Source organism: Callionymus lyra, chromosome 1, assembly GCF_982586985.1.
Source record: "Callionymus lyra chromosome 1, fCalLyr1.hap1.1, whole genome shotgun sequence".
NCBI lineage: Eukaryota > Metazoa > Chordata > Actinopteri > Syngnathiformes > Callionymidae > Callionymus > Callionymus lyra.
Window position 1 is genome coordinate 35,161,866 of NC_141818.1, and position 24,944 is coordinate 35,186,809.

The 24,944-nt window shown below is 38.1% G+C and overlaps 3 protein-coding genes across 3 annotated transcripts; all 3 read left to right on the forward strand.

Moving 5' to 3' along the window:
* Positions 1-1,369: 1,369 nt before the first annotated feature.
* Positions 1,370-4,408, forward strand: coq7 (coenzyme Q7 homolog, ubiquinone (yeast)). The gene is made up of 6 exons (XM_087783302.1): positions 1,370-1,551; positions 1,961-2,139; positions 2,991-3,105; positions 3,264-3,403; positions 3,963-4,031; positions 4,168-4,408. The coding sequence occupies exons 1-6, from the start codon at positions 1,467-1,469 to the stop codon at positions 4,243-4,245; spliced, it is 666 nt and encodes a 221-aa protein (XP_087639428.1). The 5' UTR covers positions 1,370-1,466; the 3' UTR covers positions 4,246-4,408.
* A 7,905-nt stretch (positions 4,409-12,313) lies between these two features.
* Positions 12,314-16,709, forward strand: notum2 (notum pectinacetylesterase 2). The gene is made up of 11 exons (XM_087786027.1): positions 12,314-12,618; positions 12,685-12,737; positions 12,876-12,971; positions 13,088-13,148; positions 13,380-13,486; positions 13,555-13,657; positions 14,627-14,815; positions 14,882-14,982; positions 15,180-15,327; positions 15,401-15,448; positions 16,415-16,709. Exons 1-11 carry the CDS (start codon positions 12,314-12,316, stop codon positions 16,707-16,709), a joined length of 1,506 nt encoding a protein of 501 aa, XP_087642153.1.
* Positions 16,710-17,942: 1,233 nt separating this feature from the next.
* On the forward strand, positions 17,943-22,021 carry rps15a (ribosomal protein S15a). Its single transcript, XM_087804539.1, has 5 exons — positions 17,943-17,998; positions 18,727-18,864; positions 18,935-19,014; positions 20,470-20,555; positions 21,894-22,021. Exons 2-5 carry the CDS (start codon positions 18,732-18,734, stop codon positions 21,985-21,987), a joined length of 393 nt encoding a protein of 130 aa, XP_087660665.1. The 5' UTR covers positions 17,943-17,998; positions 18,727-18,731; the 3' UTR covers positions 21,988-22,021.
* Positions 22,022-24,944: the final 2,923 nt, after the last annotated feature.

A 24,944-nucleotide genomic window follows, 5' to 3' on the forward strand; every position in this document is an offset into this window, starting at 1 on the left:
CTGGCCCTGTTGAAGAAAGTTATATTGTGACCTGAATTTTGCTTGTTTATCTTCAACTGAATGGAAAATAAATTAACAAAACAAGCCTTAAATGTTATTTAGTAATAATAATTATAATAATTATAGTAATAATTATTATTAGTAGTAGTAGTTGTATTATAATTGTAAGTGTTATTATTATTATTGTTGTTGTTGTTTATAATAATGATACAAATAATAGTTGTTTAAACACCTTTTACATCAACGTTAATGATAAACGTTAATCCCATCACTTAAAAAAAAAAATAATGGCTCTACTGACATTGCATACATCTGACAAGGATTTGAACAATCTTTGCAAACCTAGTTGTTGTCCCTGACGCAACGTTTTTGAATATATATATATATATATATGTGACTTTCTTTTTTCTCAAGAGGAACCTTTTGAACTTGAATATTTCGTTTAGCACTAGTCACACTTCCAGATGCATGAATCCAAAGCTAAACATTGTAAATACCGTACATAATGATTTAATTTCCAACTTTTTACTTTATCTAAAGAAGCAAACATAGTTTAAAACTTTTGTGTTTGACTTCCTCCCACAGGCCAGAGATAAATACAGCCGTGAGCACAATAATTCTCTGCAAATTTTGGATTTTTGTGTTCCTGGTTTTTCATGTGAGATCGGTCAAAACAGATTGATTCAAGTGAACCCTGCGAGGGTTCATCATCTGTGGACAATAAACTGAAGGCACCACTGGCCCTGTTAAAGAAAGTTATATTGTGACCTGAATTTTGCTTGTTTATCTTCAACTGAATTGAAAATAAATTAACAAAACAAGCCTTAAATGTTATTTATTATTATTAATAATAATATTAATAATTACTATTAGTAGTAGTAGTTGTTGTTTTATTGTAAGTGTTATTATTATTATTGTTGTTTTTGTTTATAATAATGATACTAATATTAGTTGTTTAAACACCTATTAAATCAACGTTAATGATAAACGTTAATATCATCACTTTAAAAAAAATGGCTCTACTGACATTGCAGTATTTGAACAATCTTTGCAAACCTAGTTCTTGTCCCTGACGCAACGTTTTTGAAAAAAAAATTAAATATATTTGACTTTCTTTTTTCTCAAGAGGAACCTTTTGAACTTGAATATTTTGGTTAGCAATAGTCACACTTCCGGGTGCATGAAAGCACCAAAGCTAAACATTGTAAATACAGTACATAATGATTTAATTTCCAACTTTTTACTTTAGCTAAAGAAGCAAACATATTTTCAAACTTTATTATAAATTTTTTTTTAACTTTCAGGCTAAAAACGTGATGCTACGTTGACTTGTTGCGTGGTGACGTCACGTCGTTGCGCGGTCTACGTAACTACCCTCTGTTGACACCTTCAATATCACCAGCACATGTTTATTCTCCTTTTCCTCTCTCTTATGACTGTCTGGGTTTAGAAAAAGTACAACAGAAATGCACGCAACGACACAAACCGTGTTGCACCGCTGGCGTCATCTGACAGGTCCTGCAAAGACTCGCTACTGTCTGAGAAGTAGAGGTGAGCTAACTAACTGAAGCTAAATGCTAACTAGCTGTTGTTGCTGATCATTGTTTTGTTTTGTATTCTATGATCACATGAATTACATTCATCCTGTGTTCAGCCTGTCCAACGAATATCTATGTGTCTGACAATGTAATATGTGATCTACTTAGATCTATATCTACATGTTTTAAATATATAGTTATGTATTGTAAATATATAATGTAAAATATATACTGTATTAGCAATATATATTACTAATACCATGATTGTTTGAATATAAACCCAGCCATATAAACTTCTCAATATCCTCCTTTATATCAATATAGTTAAATATAGTTAAAACAATTTCCTGAAGGAGACCTCCTGGGTGATCAATAAAGTTCTACCTACCTACCTTGTTGAATATTGAAGTTTTTTTCTGTAGTTTCCCTGCAGGTGAGCTCCTGTGCTTACAGTGTCGTTCCACCTCCAAGAGACGACGCAGAGAAGAAGATGCTGCACCGAATGCTCCGTGTGGACCACGCTGGTGAATACGGCGCCAACCGGATCTACGCCGGACAAATGGCGGTGTTGAGGAGAACCAGCACAGGCCCGCTGATCCAGGTGCAAGCCTTGTTCAATAGAGCAAATACACCAGCAAAATCTATTCTATTAACCTCATCTAAAAATAAGATAGATCCTATACAATATTCCTATATATTTTTTTATGACTTAACAAAAAAACATGTATTCATTATTTCATGAATATATTTAGAATTATTTGTGTGTACAGTGTATGTCAATGTGCCTTGCATAACTGATGAACCGATTATATTCAACAACACAACACAATGAACTATGTACATTTTAAATAAACTGAGGATTGATGGAATCATCAACATCCTTAGTTTAATCCAGCGAGCTACGTTACGCCAAACCAGCTGTTTTGATTGACCGCTGGTTAATCCACTAACCACTAAAGTGGTTGGACCTTATGACCAAGAGTGACCCATTAGTTATTTTCCTTAAAATATGCACTTCACAAACATGTTTTTCTGTGAGCATGTACTGTCAATAAAGTTGTAATGTCTAAACAAGAAGGAGCTTTCTCGCCTGCAGTTGATACAAAACTCTGCAGTGAGAATTCTGAGCCGCTCTAGTAGAAGAACTCACATTTCTCCGATCCTTAAAACTTCACTGGCTGCCAGTTTCTTTCAGGATCAACTTTACATTTCTGGTTCTTACTTCAAGAGCTATTCATGGTCAGACTCCCCCTAAATCAGTGATCTGATCCAGCCTTACACCCCAGCTCAGGCTCTGAGGTCCGTGGATCAGAATCTACTGATGGTTCCTGAACACACTTCAGGACCAGAGGAGAGAAATCATTCCAGACTGTTGCTCCTAAACTTTGGAACAATCTTTCTCTCTCTCTGTGTAATAATTTAATTTATTATTTTTTATATAATTATTTTCAGGAAATGTGGGATCAGGAGAAGAAACATCTGGAGAAATTTAATGAAATTCTTGCAGAAAACAGAGTCCGACCAACCGCGTTGTTGCCGCTGTGGAACGTAGCCGGATACGTACTAGGCAAGTAACGCCGCTTGCTGTGACATTATTGTCTGTATCAGTGCCTACTACTGTAGTAGTACTGTTAAAACAAAGTTATCCTTTTTAAAAAGAAAAGTCAAAATATGTAGTTCTCATGGCTTGGGTCCAATTTTAATTCTCCACTTTGACTCCCACAGGAGCGTCCACAGCTCTGTTGGGGAAGGAAGGAGCGATGGCGTGCACAGTTGCAGTGGAGGAGAGCATCTCGGAACACTACAACAGCCAGATCCGAGCGCTGATGGAGCACGACCCGGAGAGATACACTGAACTCCTAGAAGTCAGTTCAACTACAAAATTTGTGGATTGAATTCATTTGTTTTATCATGTTCACATTTAATTAATAAAATAGAACTTATGATTGAAAAGGTGTTATATATATATATATATATATATATATATATATATATATAATTGTCTTATATTGCCATCATCACTTTGCTATTACACACTTTGCTCCATCCAATGAGAAGACTATATAGTTATTAAGTTGAAAAATCCTTGAATATATGCTTAATTTTTTAATAATAAAAAAGCTAAGAATGAATTTACGAAACAGCAAAAACTGACTGAGTGTATTAGTCGAATAGTTTTCTAGCCTTTACTGCCATCTAGTGGATATAATGCTTCACTTTAGTTATGTCACGTTAAACTAAATGCTGATTGTGTAAAAAAAATCTGACATCATCATGTCATCTGTCTTTACAGTAAAAAGAAATCCTCCAAGAATAAGTAGTGCAAATAAAACAGGATAATAAATATAAAAAAACGTATATTATGTTTAAATAAAATCTATACTACCTTGGCTTCCTTATATTAAAAAAAACATTCTTTTTCAGGTAATAAAGGAATTCAGGGATGATGAGATGGAACATCACGATACAGGTCTGGAACATGATGCTGAAAATGTAAGTTAAAAAACATGTCAGTTAGCATTAGCGATTGTTTTAGTGATGAACATTCACGTGTCCTCTCTTTATAAGCTCAGTAGGTGGCGCTGTTGGCGAAATAAACTTTGTAACTTTTTGGTGTCTTTTATTTCAGCTATCTGGATATTGGTTTCTCAAAAATGCCATACAGCTGGGATGCAAGGCTGCCATCTACGTCTCTCAGCGCGTCTAGTTGAAATATGTGACTTATTTTCTTACTTGATGTCATTTCCTTCACTTGCATTTCTTCCAATTATGTTGAAAAAGGTTTAGAAAAAGCTCAGCTGTGGCCGTCATATTAAAAAAAAAAAAGTGTTCTCCCCTAAAGAGGTTGTAATAAAGGTATTTGTACAGCATGAACAGTGTGATGTGTTCCTGCGGCCCGAGATTCCCCACATGCTTGAGCTGGGATGGCAGGGATACCTTCGTCGAGGGCATATTGATTCTGGCGAGCCTTCATACCCTACAGCAAACTCTCCCCTTTCACATGTAATCGTTCATACATCACACTGAGCAATGACTTGTCACCCCGGCCTAACAGCTAAGCGCCCTGACACAGCTGTTCTGGGTACATTAGGTCACCGAAGAAGAAGGATGACAAGAGGTTAGTCCCCCCCCTCACCCCCACCACCCTCTCATCTATTAGACTCCATCAGCATTTTGAGCAAAGTGTTCATTTGCCTCCGAGGCAGACCCAGCAATTCAGATATGACCCCAGTAGTTTTTAAGCTCTGCGGGTGTGATTTATAGAAGATAAGATAAGCTCAAATAAGATCCTTTGATTGAGATTTGTCTCTTATTTCCACCAAGAAAAGTAAGTAAGTAAGTAATTTGTATTTATATAGTGCGTTTCCAGACCAGGGTCACAAAACGCTTAAACAATCAAAACAATACTCACTAAAATATATATTTTAAAGGTCAAGATAAGACTGAGAACAACACAGGAGTTCCAGAAAATCAAGGAAAAGCCTGAACAAATAAAAACGTCTTAAGATGTTTCATGAAGGAGTCAGTAGATCATCAAACACAAAGAGAGAGGAAGATCGTTCCAAAGCTTAGGAGCAACAGTCTGGAAGGATTTCTCTCCTCTGGTCCTGAAGCGTGTTCAGGAACCATCAGTAGATTCTGATCCACAGACCTCAGAGCCCGAGCTGGGGTGTAAGGCTGGATCAGATCACTGATGTAGGGAGGAGCCTGACCATGAATAGATCTGAAAGTAAGAACCAGAATTTTAAAGTTGATCCTGAAAGCAACTGGAAGCCAGTGAAGAGTTTTAAGGATCGGAGAAATGTGATCCTTAAAGAGAAAACCGTCCATACCATATGTGTCTCATGGAAGGCTTTTACTACTGCTTTGAAAGTCAAATGAAGAGAAAATGTTTTTTTGTTTTTTTAAGATTTGGTTATTATTATGATTATTGAACCCAAATGCTTTTCTCTACCTTTTCCATGCGTCTTCCTCCACCTTCCATGACAGTCAGGGGTCTTTAGTAAATTAAATCACTTCAGTTCAGTTTATTTTATATATGGTTGTTATGGTCTGAGGAAGCTTCATGAAACAGTGTCATTATTCTCAGAGTCCACTAGATGGCGGTCTCTGCAATATTTTCCTTTGTTTTGAATAACTGTTCTAATGAAACATCATTTTTAAACTGATGGCGTCACCTACTGACCTCTAAACAACATGACACTGTTTCATGAAGCTTCACCAGCCCATCACCAGTGTCTAATATGATGAAATAATCGGCATTGGATTGTGTTAACCAATCAGATTCGAGTTGGCGACATCAACGTCAGCAACCCTTCTGATAGCTGCCAACACGTCTTTTAATAATGTTTTTTAAACATTGTATTTTAATTTTACTCTTTGTTTTGAAGTACAAGAAATTAGGACAGAAGAGAAAAACATGTCCTCTAACAACCCACTTAGAATAAGTTCTATTCAGATATAAACTGGTTATAAATAAAAACAATGTTCGTTAGATGTCAGAATCATTTGTACATAATTTCTAGTGTTAAATAAAATGGATTTAATCTTGACCTCATGAGGGCCACATTAAAGAAGTCACAGGGTCTTATATCTTTTTTTGATTCAAAATCTAAAATCTCTCAATTTTGAATTTAATAAAGTCAGAAATGTCAGACCACTGAACCCGGAGGTCTTCCCTCAAAGGTGAATAGTCGCAAAGCTAAAGTTATATAAAAAAAACGTTTATTATTATTCATATTATTATAATACATTTCAATGAATTAAACGCAGTTGTATATAATTGTATTAATAGTTTGATATTTCTGAGACGCTGGTTCAAAGGGAATCTGCTAAAACCCTTTACGTTAAACGACCATCACGGGATTAACATGATCTGCAAACTTGAGAATTGTGGCTCGGTATTTACTATCCATGTAAAATCGGGTCTATAAATTTCTTAAAATGTCCGGATAAAAGAATCCAAAAATATATTCTATTGCGTTTTGGCCTGAATCTCAGAAGATGTTTTTTTTTTTTGTCTACGTCTGGCATATTGTACAGATTAGTTCAGGTCTTATATTTAGTTTCACAGGTTTGGCAAAGGATTAAATGAGGCAGAGAAAATCAAGAATGTCTGTAAAATAATACACAATGCAGAACTAAAAAGAGAAACATTTCAAATATGGAGAGAATTACTTTCCTCCACCTGTATTGAACATTGTCAGATTGGTACCCATGATCCTTGGCTATTGATTTAAAGAAGTGTCCTCAGTGAAATTATAATACGAATTAAACTGCAAAGTCATAATTGGGAAGTGAATACAGACATTATGGTGGTATGAATAGATGAGAAGGTAAAGCGTCATCAACGCTGATCACAGCATCTGTGAACCTGTGTAGTTTTCTGAAAGAGAAAATATAAGAAACACCTTTTTCTCCCAATATATTTTTGTTGTCACTTGTTTTTAAGGGGCAATAAATACAATACTTACAAAAGCGAGGAACAAAAGTCCTTAAATAAAACCCCTATTTTCATGTACAATAAATACAAAACAAAATGGTAAGTTTCCACATGATCTTTTACCTCATGATTTTGTTTTGTACATTGTGAGATGGTTAAAGATTATCACATTAAATAATCATTGATATAGTTTGAATATATACTTAAGTTGGAACAGATTTACAATACAAAAATAATACATTTATTTGAGAGTTTATTTACTAGAGTGCACATTTCTGGAGTCATGTTGATTTCCGAGTAGTTGTTATCCAGCCTGCGTTTTTTACATCTTGAAATAATCTCTGAATGTAAAGACCCGCTGCCTGTTAAGATGATCGCTCGGCCCATGAATGCATCGTCTGGCACCCACTGGGACGCTTTCTCAGCTCCGCCACTTTAAGAGCTGCTAGAACAATTTGTCTGGCTCACTTCTGTTGAAAACAAACTCTTCAAAGTGTGTCTGCCTCACTTGTATCCAACATTAAACACAATTTAAACGATGCTTGTATATTTCACAAAAAAAAAAATGTAATTCTAGCGAATATGTGCGTGTACTCTTTAGTGGATCGTCGTTCAACTTTGTTAAACCTTCTGGGGTGTCTGAGGGTTTTGTGGATTGACAGGTCCAAGACCACGTGTCGCAGCCGCCGCCGCCGCCGGGGGGGAGAACAGTCAACACATGAAGCAAAACGTCTGACATCACTTCTGCTGGTATCTGTAATTTACTGCCAGTCACACATGCCAGCAACCTGCACGAAACCCTGACCCACCAAGGTCAGGCTGGGGAGCTCGATCATTGTCATTTTGTCCTGGAATACATATGTGAAATGATACTGTATATCGATATCTATTTGTACAAACGTTTGTTGTTTATTATGTTACAGCAAAGGATCGTTTATTTCATCCGCCAAGGGCAATATTTATTTGTCTTTGTAGTGTTTTAGCAAAGTTCCTAGTTTGGATCAACAAATCATTTCAAGAGTAATATTAAAAAAAATAGAAACTTCAAACAAATCTCCTGTTTTTTGCGTTTAATTGACACTGAACTGTCCAATCGTGTCAAACGTGCATCTCAAAATGATCTTTATAGTCCACAGGTGATTTAAACGTTTACATGTTGGTGTTGGGGGAATGTAATGAAGTAGCTACTAAAGGGGATTTTGGTCAAAATTGCTGTTGTGGATGTTGCGTAAATGTCATTGGACGTGAAGTTTGCTTGCAATGCGTGTGATTGAAATATTTCTCGAAGTGTCAGCGGACACCGGACTCTTAAGGACCTCATGTCAAGAGCCAAATGTTGAGCATGTGACGACCTGTGACCAGAAACAAGAACATAAATCAACCAATAAATGAAGACTTTGGCCTTCTCTTTGTGGCGGACGCAGCAGAGAGAGAGTTAGTTATTGCCATTTAAGACGACTGTTGTGTGAATTCAGATGCATGCATTTGTCTGAATATTTGAGAGCTCATGAAATAATGATACTATTGAATAAAACCTACAGTTTTGGGTCTAAACAACCTCAGTTATTGATCAGCATCCTTCGTGCCAGCTACCTCATCTTACCCTTACCTGAATCCACCTCCGCATATCCTCCTGATCCCCGACCCCCTCTTTTATCACAGATGCATCAGTAGTTTCCGAAGGTCGTAACGAAGGGTCATCTTAACACTGGGTTTTACAGATTCCTGGACTCGAAACCACCTGCCGATCTCCCGCTGTGGCCGCTCGCTTCATCGCCCGGTTTCTGCGACCAGATCTTTTGGCCGACGCTCATCTATGCGGGGTTTAAATGTGTCGTCCTCATCTGGCAATAATCACATGCTTGTCTGTGTCGACGACAGCGGGGATTCGAAGCGATGTTGTTGCAGATTGTCAAATTACACGCAACACAGTTAATACAATGAGCTATGAGTCATTGGCTTATGATGGGGCTTATTTAGGATTGTTCTAACTCAACTACTGGAACACGGCATCATCTCTATTGGACGACTTCAACTTTTATACAATCCAGATTTTAACCTTAATCACGCCGTGGTGTCAACGCAAGAATCCGGGATATGACTACGGTCTCGTTGTTCTTTGAAGCTCTCAGCTCGCCGCCAGGCTCTCGGCGCTTCAGTCTTGTGATGACACATTTGGGCTCCGAGTGTCCCGACCTTGGCAGTTGGCTGTGAAAAATTACAACAACACAAGACAAAAGAATGTTGTCTATGCTGCTCAGGGTTTACTCCGGGAACTCCAGTTTCAACCCGCAGTCCAAAGCACACAGCGGTTGATTGGGAAATGGTCCGTAAGTATGAGTGCGAGTGAATGGTTCTGTGTCTTTGTGTGTCCTGTGGCTGACTGGCGTCCTGTCCAGGGTGTCCCATTGCCTGTCGCCCGAAAAAAAACTGGGATAGTCTCCAGCCCCCCCCCCCCCCCCCCCCCCCGCAATCCCTATAAGGGAACAAGTGGTAGAACATAGATTGGATGGATCTCCCTTAAACTAAAGTTACACCAGACGCCAAAGGGACTGATCAACATGTCAATTCGACTGTTCCACTGCCTCAAGCAGAATGTCCTACTTTTTGGATGCAACTTGAGAGAGAATGGGAAGTGGTTTTGGTGCTTTATTCGTGTGAAAACACCAACAAACGTGGTTGAAACCTGTTGATGTTGCTCCGCCAACTAAAGAACCAGCGAATGAACGCCATCATATGGGGGGAGGTCCCAGGACAGACCAAAGATACACTGTTTTCGGTGGGATAAACCCAGATGTAATTGTTCCCCAAACTCAATTCAACCCTTAAGAGATGCAATCAACTCTTCTCTCTGAACTGCTATGTTGATATTTTACAAGTTCTTTTTTGTTTGGTCAAATAAGTACATGTTTCTTGTTTAAAAGACAACACAAGGGATACCACAAACACATTTGTTATTTGGCCTCCGGGTCACCTTGACCAGGAGATAAAGGGTCAACTAATGTCAAACTCAACTCTCCTGATTTACTCACATGTTTCAAATGTTGAAGTCTTCCTCACCAAGATGCAGTGAGTCCCTCATCATGACGATGTTTTGAACTTATTACTTTATAAAGTTTCTATTGTAATTGAGATATGTTCAAAAATAGATTTTTTTTTTTATTGTTTTTTACACACAAAACAAGCAAAGAATGATTTGTAATTTTAGAAAAATAAAAACAAAGATCCAAACAAAACCCTTTGTTATAATTTTGGTATAGTATATAGGTAAGTATTATACGATAGTACACTTTGAATAGTACCATTTTCTTTTTACATCATACATGTACAATCGTAGAATTTGTAATCAAATACACTTCCAATGGTCAAAATTCTATGATTAGCCTGATGACATAACTTGAAGGATCTGCCTAATACATCTCCAACCTAAAAAATATCTCTTTGTTTGTGACATTAAAGTGAAACACTGCTGGATTCAGAAGAATCTGTTTGTGTATCTGCTAAAGAGATTGTTGCATTGATTTCCAGGAAGACAGATGGTGGCGGGTATGTGTCGAGGCACCTGAAAAGAATGAAAAATACTCGGGCCGGGTGGATCAGATTCACTTCAGCAATGTCCTTGTTTTATTGTGCAGAGGTAGTTGAATATCGCAGACATACTTTTCTAAACTAGCATGAAATACTTCAGGATGGAGACGGTGAGTGAAATATCGATAATGTTTTCAGAAACCTCAATATGAATACCACAATCACATTTGACATTTGTACTTTCAGTCTGGAGCATTTAAGACTCCATTGCTTCAAGAATGTGGGATCATTATTATTTAAGGAAAAATCATTTCTTTATTCATTCCATTTTCTCCCTCCTGCGGTCCTTCACGACGCTGAAGCCCCATGTGGTCTGTCTCCCCTTTCCTCACAAAGACCATTATTCGCCGTGATTGACACGTTGGGATGGCGAGCATTTCATTGATGAGAATTTTTCTAACCCCTGGGGCTTGTGATCTTTTAGCGATCGGCCGTACGTCACCCCGCAGCCATCCCAGGGGTTCAGTCACACATCACTTTTAAATGCTCTGTCACTTTCTTCATCAAAGCCATACCAACCAGAGCTTTCTCCCTGGAGTGAGCCGCTCATCCGGAGAGAACACAGCTCCAGGTAAACCTTCTTATCGCTCACTGTACGGTTTTCGGTTCAGCCCTAGGTATTGCTATGGACTGTAATGATTTGTTGTATGAAGAAACTTCTGTGTAGTTTTATTATTTAGGCAAAGTTTTTTTAAACTTTAGTATTACATTTGTCTGTTTGATCCTCAAACTTTTCATGAGGTCATTCAATTTACAATGAGCCTTTAAATGCCTCCGATAATGTCTTCCCCTAATCATTTTAATGTGTTTTTTTTCTTATACTATCATAGTAATGAAGCAACTTCCATGGTTCTCAGGCTAAAACAAAGTCCCCAGACCAGGAGATAAACTCTCACCGCTTCTGTGAAACGACCACGGCCAACCATTTAAGTTGTACTTTGCAACATTAGCAAAGTCGTACGAACAATAATGAAATAATGATCTATGTGTTAGTGACTCGATTGCACGCTGTGTTTTGTAATCAGGTCGAGTTGCAAAGTTCTACGCGTGTAAATAACAACGCCTTCGAAAGCTTCTACAAAGAGGACCAACCAAATCCATTTAGCTTCCATTCCTTGTCCCGTAATGAACAATTCCTGCCAGTTTAAATTGAAATACTTTGATTAGTTTTTGCTTAGAAGAAACCCCACTCCTGGGCAAAGGTATTAAACCCATTAGGTATTATCAATGTGCTGTTGAAAAATGGTCCAACTAAATATATGCATTTACTCTTCTTATACTTTTTCTGGATATTTTTCCCTGACATCTAGGCATAACAAATAACACAAGCACCAATCTACCACCAGGATATGGAACTGCTAAGTTAACTGGTTACTCCGATGACCAGCAGATCACTTACGGAGTGTAGAGGCCATGACTAAAGAGACACTTTACTCTAGAAGCCACACTTATGGGAGTAGAGAAATGTGTGAGGGAGGGAAGATGTAGCATGTGTGGGCACATAACCAAAGTAAAGACAATAGGTTCTGCGCCTCCCCCTGTTGTGTCGGATCCTCAAAGAAATGGGAGGATAACTGAGCCATGTGGCTCTATAAAGCTGGTTTACCAGCACATCTAAACATTGACCGACCTTCTTGGTTTGACAGCTTCTGTCAGAGATCTTCTCAAGCAGTAGGCTTGTTTCAGTGGATACCTCTGGTTGACTTCAGCTACCATATTGTCACCCACTGTTCTATACGCAGACATGAAGATCCTCGGCCAAATCGTTTTCCTGCTGTTGCTTGCGGGAGTCTGCTGTCAGAACAATCGCAAAAGCGGCGGAAAGCCCGGCAGGAAGTCTCCTGGGAACCAGGGGGGTTCTGCAGCCCAGGCTCCCGCCGACGTAGGCTCTCAAAGGAACGCAGGAAGTGGGGCGAAAACCAGAGGCAGCGGACAGGTGGAGTCGGGACGTGGCGACGCGACGGCAGCGACTCGAAAGCCGACAGATGACATGAAGCTCCACCTGGTCAGAAATACCAAGGTGACATGCAACGACGGGACGGCCGCTGGGTACGAATCTCAAAACTATTCTAGTCGTTTCAACCCTTTTTCTAGCTCTTATTTATGGATCTTTAGATTTTACCTGAAGGAAGTCAAAGGGAGCCGCCGATGGCTGTTGTTTCTGGAGGGTAAGTCACCTGCTTGTTGACCGTGTCATCGACCAGTCAGCAGGTGTATTTCCTACCTCTTTACTGCCAACAGGCGGAGGCGACGCGCTAAAAGGAGCCTCCTTCCTACTATTATAATCCTTTTCTTGATATTTTTAGGCGGCTGGTGCTGCTACAGCAAAGACACCTGTGACACCAGATACCAGAATATCCCTCGCCTGATGAGCTCATCGGTATGGCCGCAAACAAAAAAAGGTGGGCCACTTGGCCAGGAATGCGTGGCCGTCATGTTCCCAGTGCTGGTGACACTTCAGGACGTTTTTTTACGAGCGATGTTTACCTGAGTTATATTTACATCATCTGTCTTTCAGGTACTGGAATACTGTCCTCCAACGCGGAGGAGAACCCACACTGGCATAACGCAAACATTGTGTAGGTGTTCTTTTTTTCCAAGATTTTGAATGCCGTATAATGTGGGGGTGTCAAACTTCATCACATAAGGTGCCATTTTCAAACAATGTAGGTCGCGAGCTGAACAAAATGTATATTTAATGGACTTTCTGTACCAGGAAGTACGAATCTGATGATGTTGTAACATCTTGATTATCTTCCTGTTTCCTAATCTCTTACTAAAAGATGAATATATTTGTCATGCATGTACAGATTCATCCCGTACTGCTCCAGTGATGTTTGGAGCGGCACCGGTCCCGGACCCACGACTCCTCAAAGACAACGGCAGGCGAAAGAGAAAGAGCGGAGCACAAATGCAAGTCAGTAACCTTAACGTTGCGTGGAGCGGAAAACCAGATCAAAGGCCTCACGTTGGGTTTGTCGACAGCTGAATATGTGTTCATGGGATCCTTCATCATCCGAGAGGTCGTCAGGGATCTCATCCCGAAGGGAATTAAGCAGGCCAAGGTTGTCGTGCTGGCTGGCACAAGGTGAGCGTCCACAGTTTGTATATGCAAGCTCAGTTTTGGCTCAATCCCAGAGCTTTCTCTGCCACGAACCAACGCTACTGTATTTTAGATTTATCACCTTGATATGTTGTTGGCCTTCTAAAGTTTTTACATTTTTATGTATTTTAAAATGAGTATTATTTTATTTAAGTGGTTTGTGACCCTTTACTTTATGACAAAATGTGTCCAAATAATCTTTATTCATTTTTTACCAAAACATAAGAATTATTTAAATAGAATATAAAAAGGTAATGCAAGTTCTGCAGTTAAACACACATTCTCATTATACTTGCATGTTCTGGCTCTTACAAAGACACTGTTTCTTTGGGTGTCAACAAGCACAGCAGATTATTTCCACTACATAACACAAAAATAGATAATGAAGAAAAATATAGAAACTGATGATTTATTTTTTATTTCTTTTTACTAAAATAGAATGCATGCGTAGCGAATAACTAGCTGCAGACATTTAGATCTACTTATTTAATACCATGTATAAACTTTGTATATTATGAATATCAGAATTTAAATCCCATTAATCTTCTACAAAATAACGAACGTACAATTTTATACATCAAATTTAGGACATTTCTTATTTTTAATAAAGGTTTTGGCTAATCTAATCTGCAAGTGGAATATCATGATAATAATGATAAGCAGGATGATAATAATAATGTTTTTTATTTTTTAAATAAAAATTTGCACTGACAATTAAAATAATAACCATTACTATAATAATAACAAGAATGACAACATTAACAATTACATAATTATCAACATTAACAGTATTAGTAAAAAATATTCATATGTTTTTCTCTTTGTCGCCGATTTTGCAGCAATTTCAGCAGAAATAAAATGTATTTTAAATGATTAAAACAACAGTACTATCAGTAAAGTTCAGAACATTTTGATGTCGTCTAAACTCATCTTTCCATTGACTCTCTGACTCAGTGCTGGTGGCACCGGTGTTTTGTTGAACATGGAGAAAGTAGCCAATCAGCTGGCCCAGCTGGGTGCCGAGGCTCAGGTCCGAGGTCTGGTGGATTCTGGTTGGTTTCTGGAAAGCAAACAAGAGCGATCGCCCAACTGTCCTGAGACGGTCTCGTGCTCCCCTGAAGATGCCATTAAGCTGGGACTAAAGTGAAGCCCTCAGATATCCACTTCAGAAGCTACTCGTTCCTTGAATACATTTTTGTTCCCCGCCAGGTTATGGAACGGTGTCGTTCCCGAAAGATGTCGGCAGCTTTACAAGAGAGGAGAGGAGTGGCAGTGCTTCTTTGGCCACAAAATGTACTCTACCCTGACCTGTGAGTGTGTAGACGAAAACCTTCTCAACCGTTGTGTTGTTCCAGGGTCAAGGTGACCCGAAGGCCTGCAAACAAATGTGTTTGTGGTATCCCTTGCGTTGCCTCTGGGTCAACATTTCACCAAGTTTTTTTCCATTTCTTAATCAAGTAGCTCTCAGGCTAACACTGCTAAATGCTCAACTGTTTCTTCCATGCAGCTCCACTGTTTGTTGTGCAGTGGCTTTTTGACGAGGAGCAGCTCAGAGTGGAGAACATCTTCATGGGCGGACAGACTCTCTCCGACGAGCAGTGGCAGTACATCCAGAACCTCGGCACCGAGCTCAAGAACTCCCTCAGAGATGTCAAGTATTGTCGTCAGCTTAACAGTTGTTGGGTTTTTTTTCTCATTTAAAACTGACAACTTTTACTTTGTTTTCAGCGCCGTGTTTGCACCGTCCTGCCTCTCGCACGTGATGATCACTAAAAGGTGACAAAAGATTTTAATCCATCTTTTCTTCATTGTTATAGTATAGTGTTTGCGTGCTTCATGCCTTCAAACTTTCACTCACAAATATTAGTATATAAGTATACATTGAAAATAAACAATGATTTTTACTTTTGGGCTGTAAAGTTAAAAATAGAAATAAGTAAAATGAGAATTAAATCAAAGTGAAGCTAATGACAGGTGACACTGGATTATCTGCTCCAGTCATCATGGATTTTTAATCTCGTATACCTTCACATATGGAATGCCAGGAGTGCCAGAGTTAGGTAACGCTAAGATGTATAATCCTTTTAGATCCTTACAAACCACTGGATGAGCTCGGAATATGGTATGGAGTCCGTAAATACATAGTTAGGTAACAATCAAGCAAATGGAAAATGAGATGAACAGGAAAAAAAGTTTAAAAAAACATACACATATTTTTTAATAGATATAAGTACACTTTTTAATATGTTTAAGGGGGACTTTTTAAACAAACCTATATGTATATTTTATTTATAAACATTATTTTTCCGCATTTCCAAAAGAAATTTCACAACAACTATCGAGCTGGATGAAATTTACCCACATTTATATCAACATTGTTGTGTTTTCAATGTACCCTTGGCCATATAAACAAGTGTATTTATACAGATTTGTATGTATTTTGATGTCTTTCTTTCTTCTATTTAAACTATTTCCAATCCTTTTTATTACCTATTAATGGCCGTCCTGGTATTCTATACACACATTGATGTCATGGATGTTCATCCCAAAATAGGCTGAATTAATCTGATATTTACTACATGAGGAAATATGTTGTATTGAAGTACCCAAAATAAGTCAAATGGGGTTTGTAGGAAAATTTCACCCAAAAATTAGGGAAAAAAATAGAACAAAACATATAAGATGCCAAAATAATTAGGCGTTGTAACTCTTTTTGTCGACCACATGTCTTTTTTTTTCTAGTAACTGGATGAGTTTCCAGGTGAAAGGAACATCTCTTCCTCGTGCGTTGCAATGCTGGGACAGAAGTCTGGAGGCCATACGTAACAACAAGACCCCCGCCAAAGGCTGTCCGTTCCACCTGGTTGACACATGTCAATGGCCTCAGTGTAACCCCACCTGCCCGGCTCTGGTGGACCGAGCCACCCAACGGGAGCTCACGCTGCTCCAGATGCTAGCGGCCATGGGCCTAGACCTCCAGAGGCTGGGTCTGGACCAACAAGGCGATGCGGTCACTATGGTCAGCAATGGTGGCTAAAATAAAATAAAAAATGGTAGATTGGATTCCGAGGAAACCCCGGGAAGGGATTTAAAGAAGAAGCACAATCATTAAAATGTCACTGTATTTTCAATTAAATTAATTTAGTCAGTAATTCTGTGCAGCCTGGGTTTGGCTCGCCCCTTCTGGACGCCAGAAAGAAATGTACAGCATTTAATAACTGCTTTAGTTCTGTAATAACGTTTAAAAAAAACATGCAATTTAGTGACACCCCTTTTAAAATACAAACTTTTGTTTTCAACAGCAAACTGGGAACCGCTTTTCAATTTATTTATTAGATATTTGAAGAATAAAGGGATATCAAATCAAATACCAGATTGTGACTCAACAAATTTATGAATTGAAAATGTAATTATTTTGCAAATGTAAAATAAATGTTTTGAAAAAAAGTCAACCAGTACATTTGTCCCTTACTTTACCATGAGTAAGAATTCATGCTGTATCGAAATATTTTCTTTAAAGTGTGTATTTGTCATTGCATATAAGATCCCGTTTCCTTATATTAGACTGCAAATGTACCTTTAAAACTGTGAGGATATGTTTTGGCCTGAGTGTTAAAATAAATAAAAACACTTCGATCTGAAATTGTAAGTTCATTTAATTGATTTGTACATTAATATATATATATATATATATATATATATATATATATATATATATATATATATATATATATATATATGTGTGTGTGTGTGTGTGTGTGTGTGTGTGTGTGTGTGTGTGTGTGTGTGTGCTTGGTTCTGTTTTTCTATTGCTAATTTGGTCTGTTTCATCTTGTTTCATTCTTTTATTCTGTGCTGAAACCACAAACCCCACTTTTTTATCTTTACATCACTGGAAATAAAAGTTTCTGATTCTGAAAATCGCCGATTTAAAAATATGGTAATATGGGATTATTCCTCCACACACAACGGTGGCGCTGTTTTAATAATAGGAACTTCGTAATTTTCAAAAAATGTAAACATCAAATTATAAATTCACGTATCATTCCAAAATATTTATGGATCCTGTTGAGCATTAAAGCGAATTGAAAAAAATAAATACAACGACAATATGTACGTTTCTATTTTGTATAAAAGGAAAAAAGCAAATCATTTATAAGTGGTTTTGTTAATATATAAATTCTTAAAATACGACTTCGAATGCTTGATTTAACATTCAAAATGATTAATTTATCTGGAAATCCAGTTCGTTTATTTTCTTCTCCATACTCCCATAATGCCTTGCGCTGTCCATCGACTTCCTCTTTCCGCCATATTGCAGAACCGGTAAGATGTCTTTTTCCACTAACACACTCAATCCCTCGAATATCTAAGCCATCTTTGCACCAATCTTACTCTTTTCAAGACCGTGTGGAAGGTGAATTACATGGAAATGATTCGGTGTCGTTATTGAAGCGGGTTGCGTTGTTTAAATCGAGCATTTTGGTGTCGCTGGGTGTCTGCCTCGGCCCCGGCTACACTCGCCGCGTTCGGGACGCTACAACTACTCGCACGCTGTCACTTAAACCAAAACCAACCCGTTTGAACTTCTGTTAGATGCAAACTATTATTGCTGTGTCCTCAGGATTCATTTTTACCACGTTAATTCGAACCAGGTTGACTTGCGTTACTAAACCTAGCGGGTATGCTAAACTAGCCGACTGACTAGCTAGCATGAACCGAGGACCATGCTTCAATTTGAACATAACTTTATTTGTTACTCACTGGTAACAGTCGATTGTGGGGTGCTTTTTAAGTCTGACCGGGTTTTTCAGTTAGTACTGAAAATCAAGTTTGATGTGACAGGCTAACATCTGAACCACATCCTAGCAGGTGTTGGTTCAGATGTAAATGGTCAAACTGTTTTAAATATATCAGTATATACAGAAATGATGCTTGCTATGCATGTACGTTTTTGAAAACTTTCATTTATGTATGTAGTCTATGTTCTTTTGCGTAGATGTACATTTAACTATATCTTTAATTTGTGATATTAATTGATTTTCCATCTCCAGGCATCATGGTGCGCATGAACGTTCTCGCAGATGCGCTTAAAAGCATCAACAATGCGGAGAAGCGTGGCAAACGCCAGGTCCTCATCAGACCCTGCTCCAAGGTTATTGTGCGCTTCCTAACCGTCATGATGAAGCACGGTAAGTCATTTTTTAAGTGATGGTTCTGTCTCCACATGTGTGTTTAATCGGTGGATTTGACTGTCTACAGGTTACATTGGTGAGTTTGAGATCATTGACGACCACCGAGCCGGGAAAATTGTCGTCAATCTCACGGGACGTCTGAACAAGGTAAATATTTCAAATCCTTCTCGGGATAAATGTTGAGTTGTTCAATTTTTACCACAAAATATCCAGTTATTTCCCCCCCCCCCCCCCCCTGTATTACATGCAATTAATGCTTGGTATCGAACTTTGGTTCTTTTGTGGCACCGACCAAATGCTTTGTTAAAGAATCAATGTCTTTTGGTGGCTTGTTTCATTACATCGCATGTGTGAACTAAATCTCATCTGATGAGTGAAAAAAAAACAAAACAAGTCTATTAGTGTTTTGCACTTTAAGTCATTTTTATTTATATAGGGCTTTTCCAGACCAGGGTCACAGAGCGCTTAAACAATCAAAACAATTTTCAATAAAGTATATACTTTAAAGGTCAAGATAACACTGAGAACAACACAGGAGTTCCAGAAAATCAAGTGAAACAGGCAATAATTCATCTTAGTTATGGGGAAACTAGAGGCTGAAAATGTAAACTCAATATTTGTACCATGTGTCATTTTCATTTTCCTTTTGTCTAAAATAATAAGTTGCCAATTTTTTTTATTATAAGTATTGTAAACGTAGTCAAGGTTCGGTGCCGTTTATGATAATCCGCTTTCTTTAAATGTATGTATTTTGTATCCAATGTGACATGCAAATCAGGGCTGAACGATTGATCGCATTTGCGATGTAAAAAAAAATGCAATTATATCGCAAAGACTGCGATTTTATGTTCATTTTCAAGCCGTTATGTAGTCACGTGACTTATGATGCAGCTGAGCAGAACAAGCGAGAGACGTAAACACTCTGAAACAGAAGTGTTTTCAACACGTATAAATTCTGAAAACTGTTCGTAAATTTGTGTTAACACGAGAGCAGCCGTGTGTGCGCGCGCCACTGCCATGTTTGTGTTTGCTAATTCAATTGTTACCTTGTTCAATCGCAATTCAAACTTTAAAATGTATAATGTATGAATGTATATCACAGTCACAAGTCAAAATGTGTGACCAGTGTTTTCACTTTTCTTTACTCCGCACTGAGGTTTGTGACTATAAAATGTTTAAATCACACATTTTTGCTGGAGTTTTTAAAGTACCTTTTATTCTCGCTTTATTTTAATGTATGCTTAACTTGCTTTTATCTTAAACATGCCTTAAACTTCTCAACAATCACAAAGAAATATATTTTACTGTGCAGTGAAATATTTATTGTATTAGAGAAAAAAATGAATAAGAGGACATAAAATAAAAAAAATAATCACATATTTAATCGCAATTGCAATATTTAGTAAAATAATCGCAATTATATATTTTTCAATAATCGTTCAGCCCTAATGCAATTCTAAACTTATAAATAAAAGTTCATTTAGAGAGTCTTGGTCGTTGATTGTAAACTGTTATCAATGTTCTTGGTGTCATAATTAATGCCACATTCATGAGTTCATCTCTTCACCTTGCTTAAATTTCTAAACATATTTTCTTCTCCAGTGTGGCGTGATCAGTCCACGTTTTGACCTTCAGCTGAAAGATCTGGAGAAGTGGCAGAACAACTTGCTGCCGTCAAGACAGTTTGGGTAAGACTTCAAATGCAGTTCCACACCTTTTACAAGATAATCTAAATAATTGCATGATCTCATTTGTGTTGAGTAAATTACTTTGCTGTGCACTGATCATTGGTTTTGTTGTTATGGCAACATATATATATATATTTTTAATCATAATGGAAAGATGCAGCAACAGTTGCTTTTACATTTAATCAACACTAAAGTTATCTTCACTATGATAATTAAAGCAAAGAGACCCGGTTGAGACATAGATTAACATCAAGGGCTCAATGTTTTTTTATTTAATGCGCCAAAATAATTGTATATGGGTCCTAAACTTGTATCTTTAGATTTTGAGTAACATCCTTCATCCAACAAGAACTTGCATTATTACGGTACAAAGTTAAAGTTATGTTATTTACAAAACCGTCATAATGCGTATCATATTTCATTATCCACAATCTGATTCATTACCTCATCAGTATCGATCCTTCAGTCAATGGAAGTCTGGAAACATTTGTCAAACTGCTACAAACCTGGACATGGCAACTTTTGTGGCGTTTAGCAAGTGCTCATGGGAAATGTTGTCTCCCAACAGGCTAAACGGTACCACTCTGGTCCACTGGTGTCGCTCGACTTCAAATCGCTTAGAATCGCTTTAAGACTTACTAGACCGTGTGTAAGGTAAATAAGACAAGACTACTATGAACATGTTTGAAAAAAAAACTTGTTTCATAATGGCAAGATGATAATTAATTGTTTATACTGAACATGATTTAAATATGATTCTCAATTTGTTTCTAGTTTGATTATACTTAAATCTAAATGGTAAAAATCCTGCTGCTCAAGCTTTATTTCAATCGTACTCGCCATCCCAGTGACAGTTTGTGCTGCATCACATGCATGATTGACTCTCTATTGAAGTTCTTTCACTGAAACATGTGGAGCATCAACTCTGGTCGTACCTGAACTCTGTATATAGCAACGTTTTCGGTTTGGATTACTGTGCTGCGCTTGCTGCCAAGAAATGATCCACGCGTTTCCAAAAGAGTGACTTCAGCTAAATTGAGTTCATGTTCGGTGCCTCACTCACATTGTATGTTTTGGAGAAGACGGTTTTAAATTTTGTTGAGGCTAATTGCATAATGAAGAGGTTGACAAGTGACTTTAATTTGTTAAGCAAATGTAGCTACAGTGTAATCTATGGGGGTTTGTGCTTAGTGTTCAAACGCCAAAGTTAATCTGGTTGTATTTTATTAAAGTCGCAAATATCTCTCGTCAAAAAATGAACTTTTTCCTTTTTTTGAAACTGTACTGTGAGGAATCAAGGCGTTTAAGGGTTTCTAATTCAACGTTTGTTTTGTCCAGATACATTGTTCTGACCACCTCTGCTGGCATCATGGACCATGAAGAGGCCAGGAGGAAACACACAGGAGGCAAAATCCTTGGATTCTTTTTCTAAATGTAAACAACTGCGAATAAAACCCCCAGGTGAACTTCTGTCTATTGTACTCATTTGAACGCTGCCTCAAACTCAAAATTCAGCATTTTAAAAGTTCATAATATTGAACAAGATTCACTCTGAATTGTCCATTGGTGTTTAAATAGAAATGCAGACGTGCGGCTGCCTGTCCAGGGTGTCCCCTACTATTAAGCAGTTCCTAATGATCTTTAAATGGATACTTGATGCATTTTCATTACTCTTTTCCCAAATGCTTGCTATACTCACATCTGCATCTTAACGCATGCTTCTAATGTGGCGTTCAACCTTGAATTAAATAAGACTTCATTAATTTAGGCTTTGAAGTAGGAACGTCTTCAAAGCACTCGAGTCACCTGCTGACCACTAGAGGGTGTTATCACTCGTTTAAGAAATATCCCTTGAATTGTTTTTGCATGAACTTGCAGATATCGTGGTTACACACATACTTTTAGAAAGCAACACTTAACGGCTTATAGATATTCCTGAGGTCCGCGTCGACACTAAGCCTTTGAAATCCTAAAAAGAAGCACATTTGTGTTTTCCCTGGAGGCTGATGCTGGTACACACCTGGTACATCGCCAGCAGCTCGTGGAAGCTTCTGCACTCGTTCTGTCACTCGTCTGACCTTTTCCCCCCCGAAGGCTGCGTCGTGGTCTCCAGGCTCTGCCGAGGTTTGCCGCCGACCTGCTATCAGGCCCAGAAGAGTGGAGCTAACAGCTGCCTAATGCAGCAGCTCCGTCCAACTTCTCCTCGCAGACCTCCCTGAGCCTCAGAGCACTTAGCGCCGCTTTAGTGGAGAAACTTCTCGTGGCTTCAAAGAGCAGCAGCGTCACGCCTGGAGGAGAGACGGGTCTGCTGCCTGGATAAGTGAAGCTCCGTCCTTTGGTTTGAACTTCTCTGGCTTACGGTTAAAAACTAACTTGGAACAAAACGGCTCCCGAGGATCTGAACGTCCGCATAGTTTTCCCTCGACTTCTCCTGAAGCTTCTAATCCTAAACCGATGCGTTTCTGATTCCTCACTTTTCAAGATCCGACGCCTGGAAGAACAAAGTACTGTCCTTGCATTCACTTCCACTCGTGCTTCCACGTCTTTCTGTCCACTCCAGACCAATGAGTTTAATGAAACCAGTGAAGGAAAAATGTATGTTTTTAAATAATCCATTAAAACTTCTAAATTACTTCTTTAGAAATCATGTCGGCTTAGAACACGCACAAAACGTGTCGACCTCAAGTCAACGATATTAAATGGAAAACATGAAATACTCAATTAAAATATACTTTTAATAAATATTTTTCCTTCTGGGTTGTTGCAAAAGCAATGTTTAAATCATACTACTTATTAGAAAACTCGAAAAGAAAAATAAAGAGAATTCTAGATGAGTCACCAAATTGATATTTTGACGAAAAACTTCAGAAGAAATACATTTGACAGTTTTAACTTAGAATATCAGAACGGAGTAATGCATTCTATTAAAGCATTTTATATATAAGTGTGTATAACTTATAGTACCAGTTTAATTTTTAAATTTTATAACCTATCCTTGCGTTTTTAGTTTCTATGTAGTCTTTTTTTTCTGTAAAACTCAAGATATTAAAAGAAGCAAACACACAAATAGACAGACTTCCAATTTTAATATGTTTGATTTATATTAATCTTAGCAACAGAGTCTTTGTTCTGGTCTCGACGTTTTGTCCAAATCCAGCTGTTAAACCTCAAGTCATAAGAGTTTGACGTTTAGTTCGACTTGGAAAAGGGAATCAAAGCCATGCAGCGGTGCCTCTGTTGAGCACTAGGGGGCAGTAGCGGGTCAGCTGCTCACAGCTAACTATGATCTGGTCTATTGAACGTTGAGGATCATCTGGTGTTTAAAAATACATCACTATTGTCTTAACTGCTGATGTAGAAAGAACTTACAACATCCTTGTAATTGTTTATCAGATGCTTTCAGGAAGTAAAAATAAACATCAAAGGAATGAAGTGTTAACAATGTCGGCTTTTTTACGTCATTTTAGAGTAACTAGCCGATACATGGTGATACTGTAGTAACGAGGTTAAATTTGTAGTATTGTGGAGAACTTTACTCTAGTGTTGAATCTACACATGACTCTTGACAAAGTTAAAACTTATTTAATTTAAAAATAAATCCAAATTATGTCCAAACGTCGGCTTTAGATGCTGCCGGAGTCGACGGTATCCTCTCATCCTCAGTCATTGTCGTGTTCCCCCGGGATTTAATCGATTCTTAACTGCACAAGATTTGAATACTGCTGCCACCTAGTGTCCTGAAGTTTAATTGCAACACAAAATTGAACAAACGCTGAGATTATTTGCATGTAAATTGTAAATTAACTCTTTTTATTTTTCACACTTTATTATTATTAAACAAATGTATTTGAGGTATCCCTTGTGTTAGCTCTGGGTCAAGGTGACCCTAAGGCCTGAAAACAAATGTATTTGAGGTATCCCTTGTGTTAGCTCTGGGTCAAGGTGACCTGAAGGCCTGAAAACAAATGTATTTAAGGTATCTCTTGTGTAAGCTCTGGGTCAAGGTGACCCCAAGGCTGGAAAACAAATGTATTTGAGGTATCCTTTGAGTTAGCTCTGGGTCAAGGTGACATGAAAGGCCTGAAAACAAATGTATTTGAGGTATCCCTTGTGTTAGCTCTGGGTCAAGGTGACCCTAAGGCCTGAAAACAAATGTATTTGAGGTATCCCTTGTGTTAGCTTTGGGTCAAGGTGACCTGAAGGCCTGAAAACAAATGTATTTAAGGTATCTCTTGTGTAAGCTCTGGGTCAAGGTGACCCCAAGGCCTGAAAACAAATGTATTTGAGGTATCCCTTGTGATAGCTCTTGGTCAAGGTGACCCTTAGGCCTGAAAACAAATGTATTTGAGGTATCCTTTGAGTTAGCTCTGGGTCAAGGTGACATGAAAG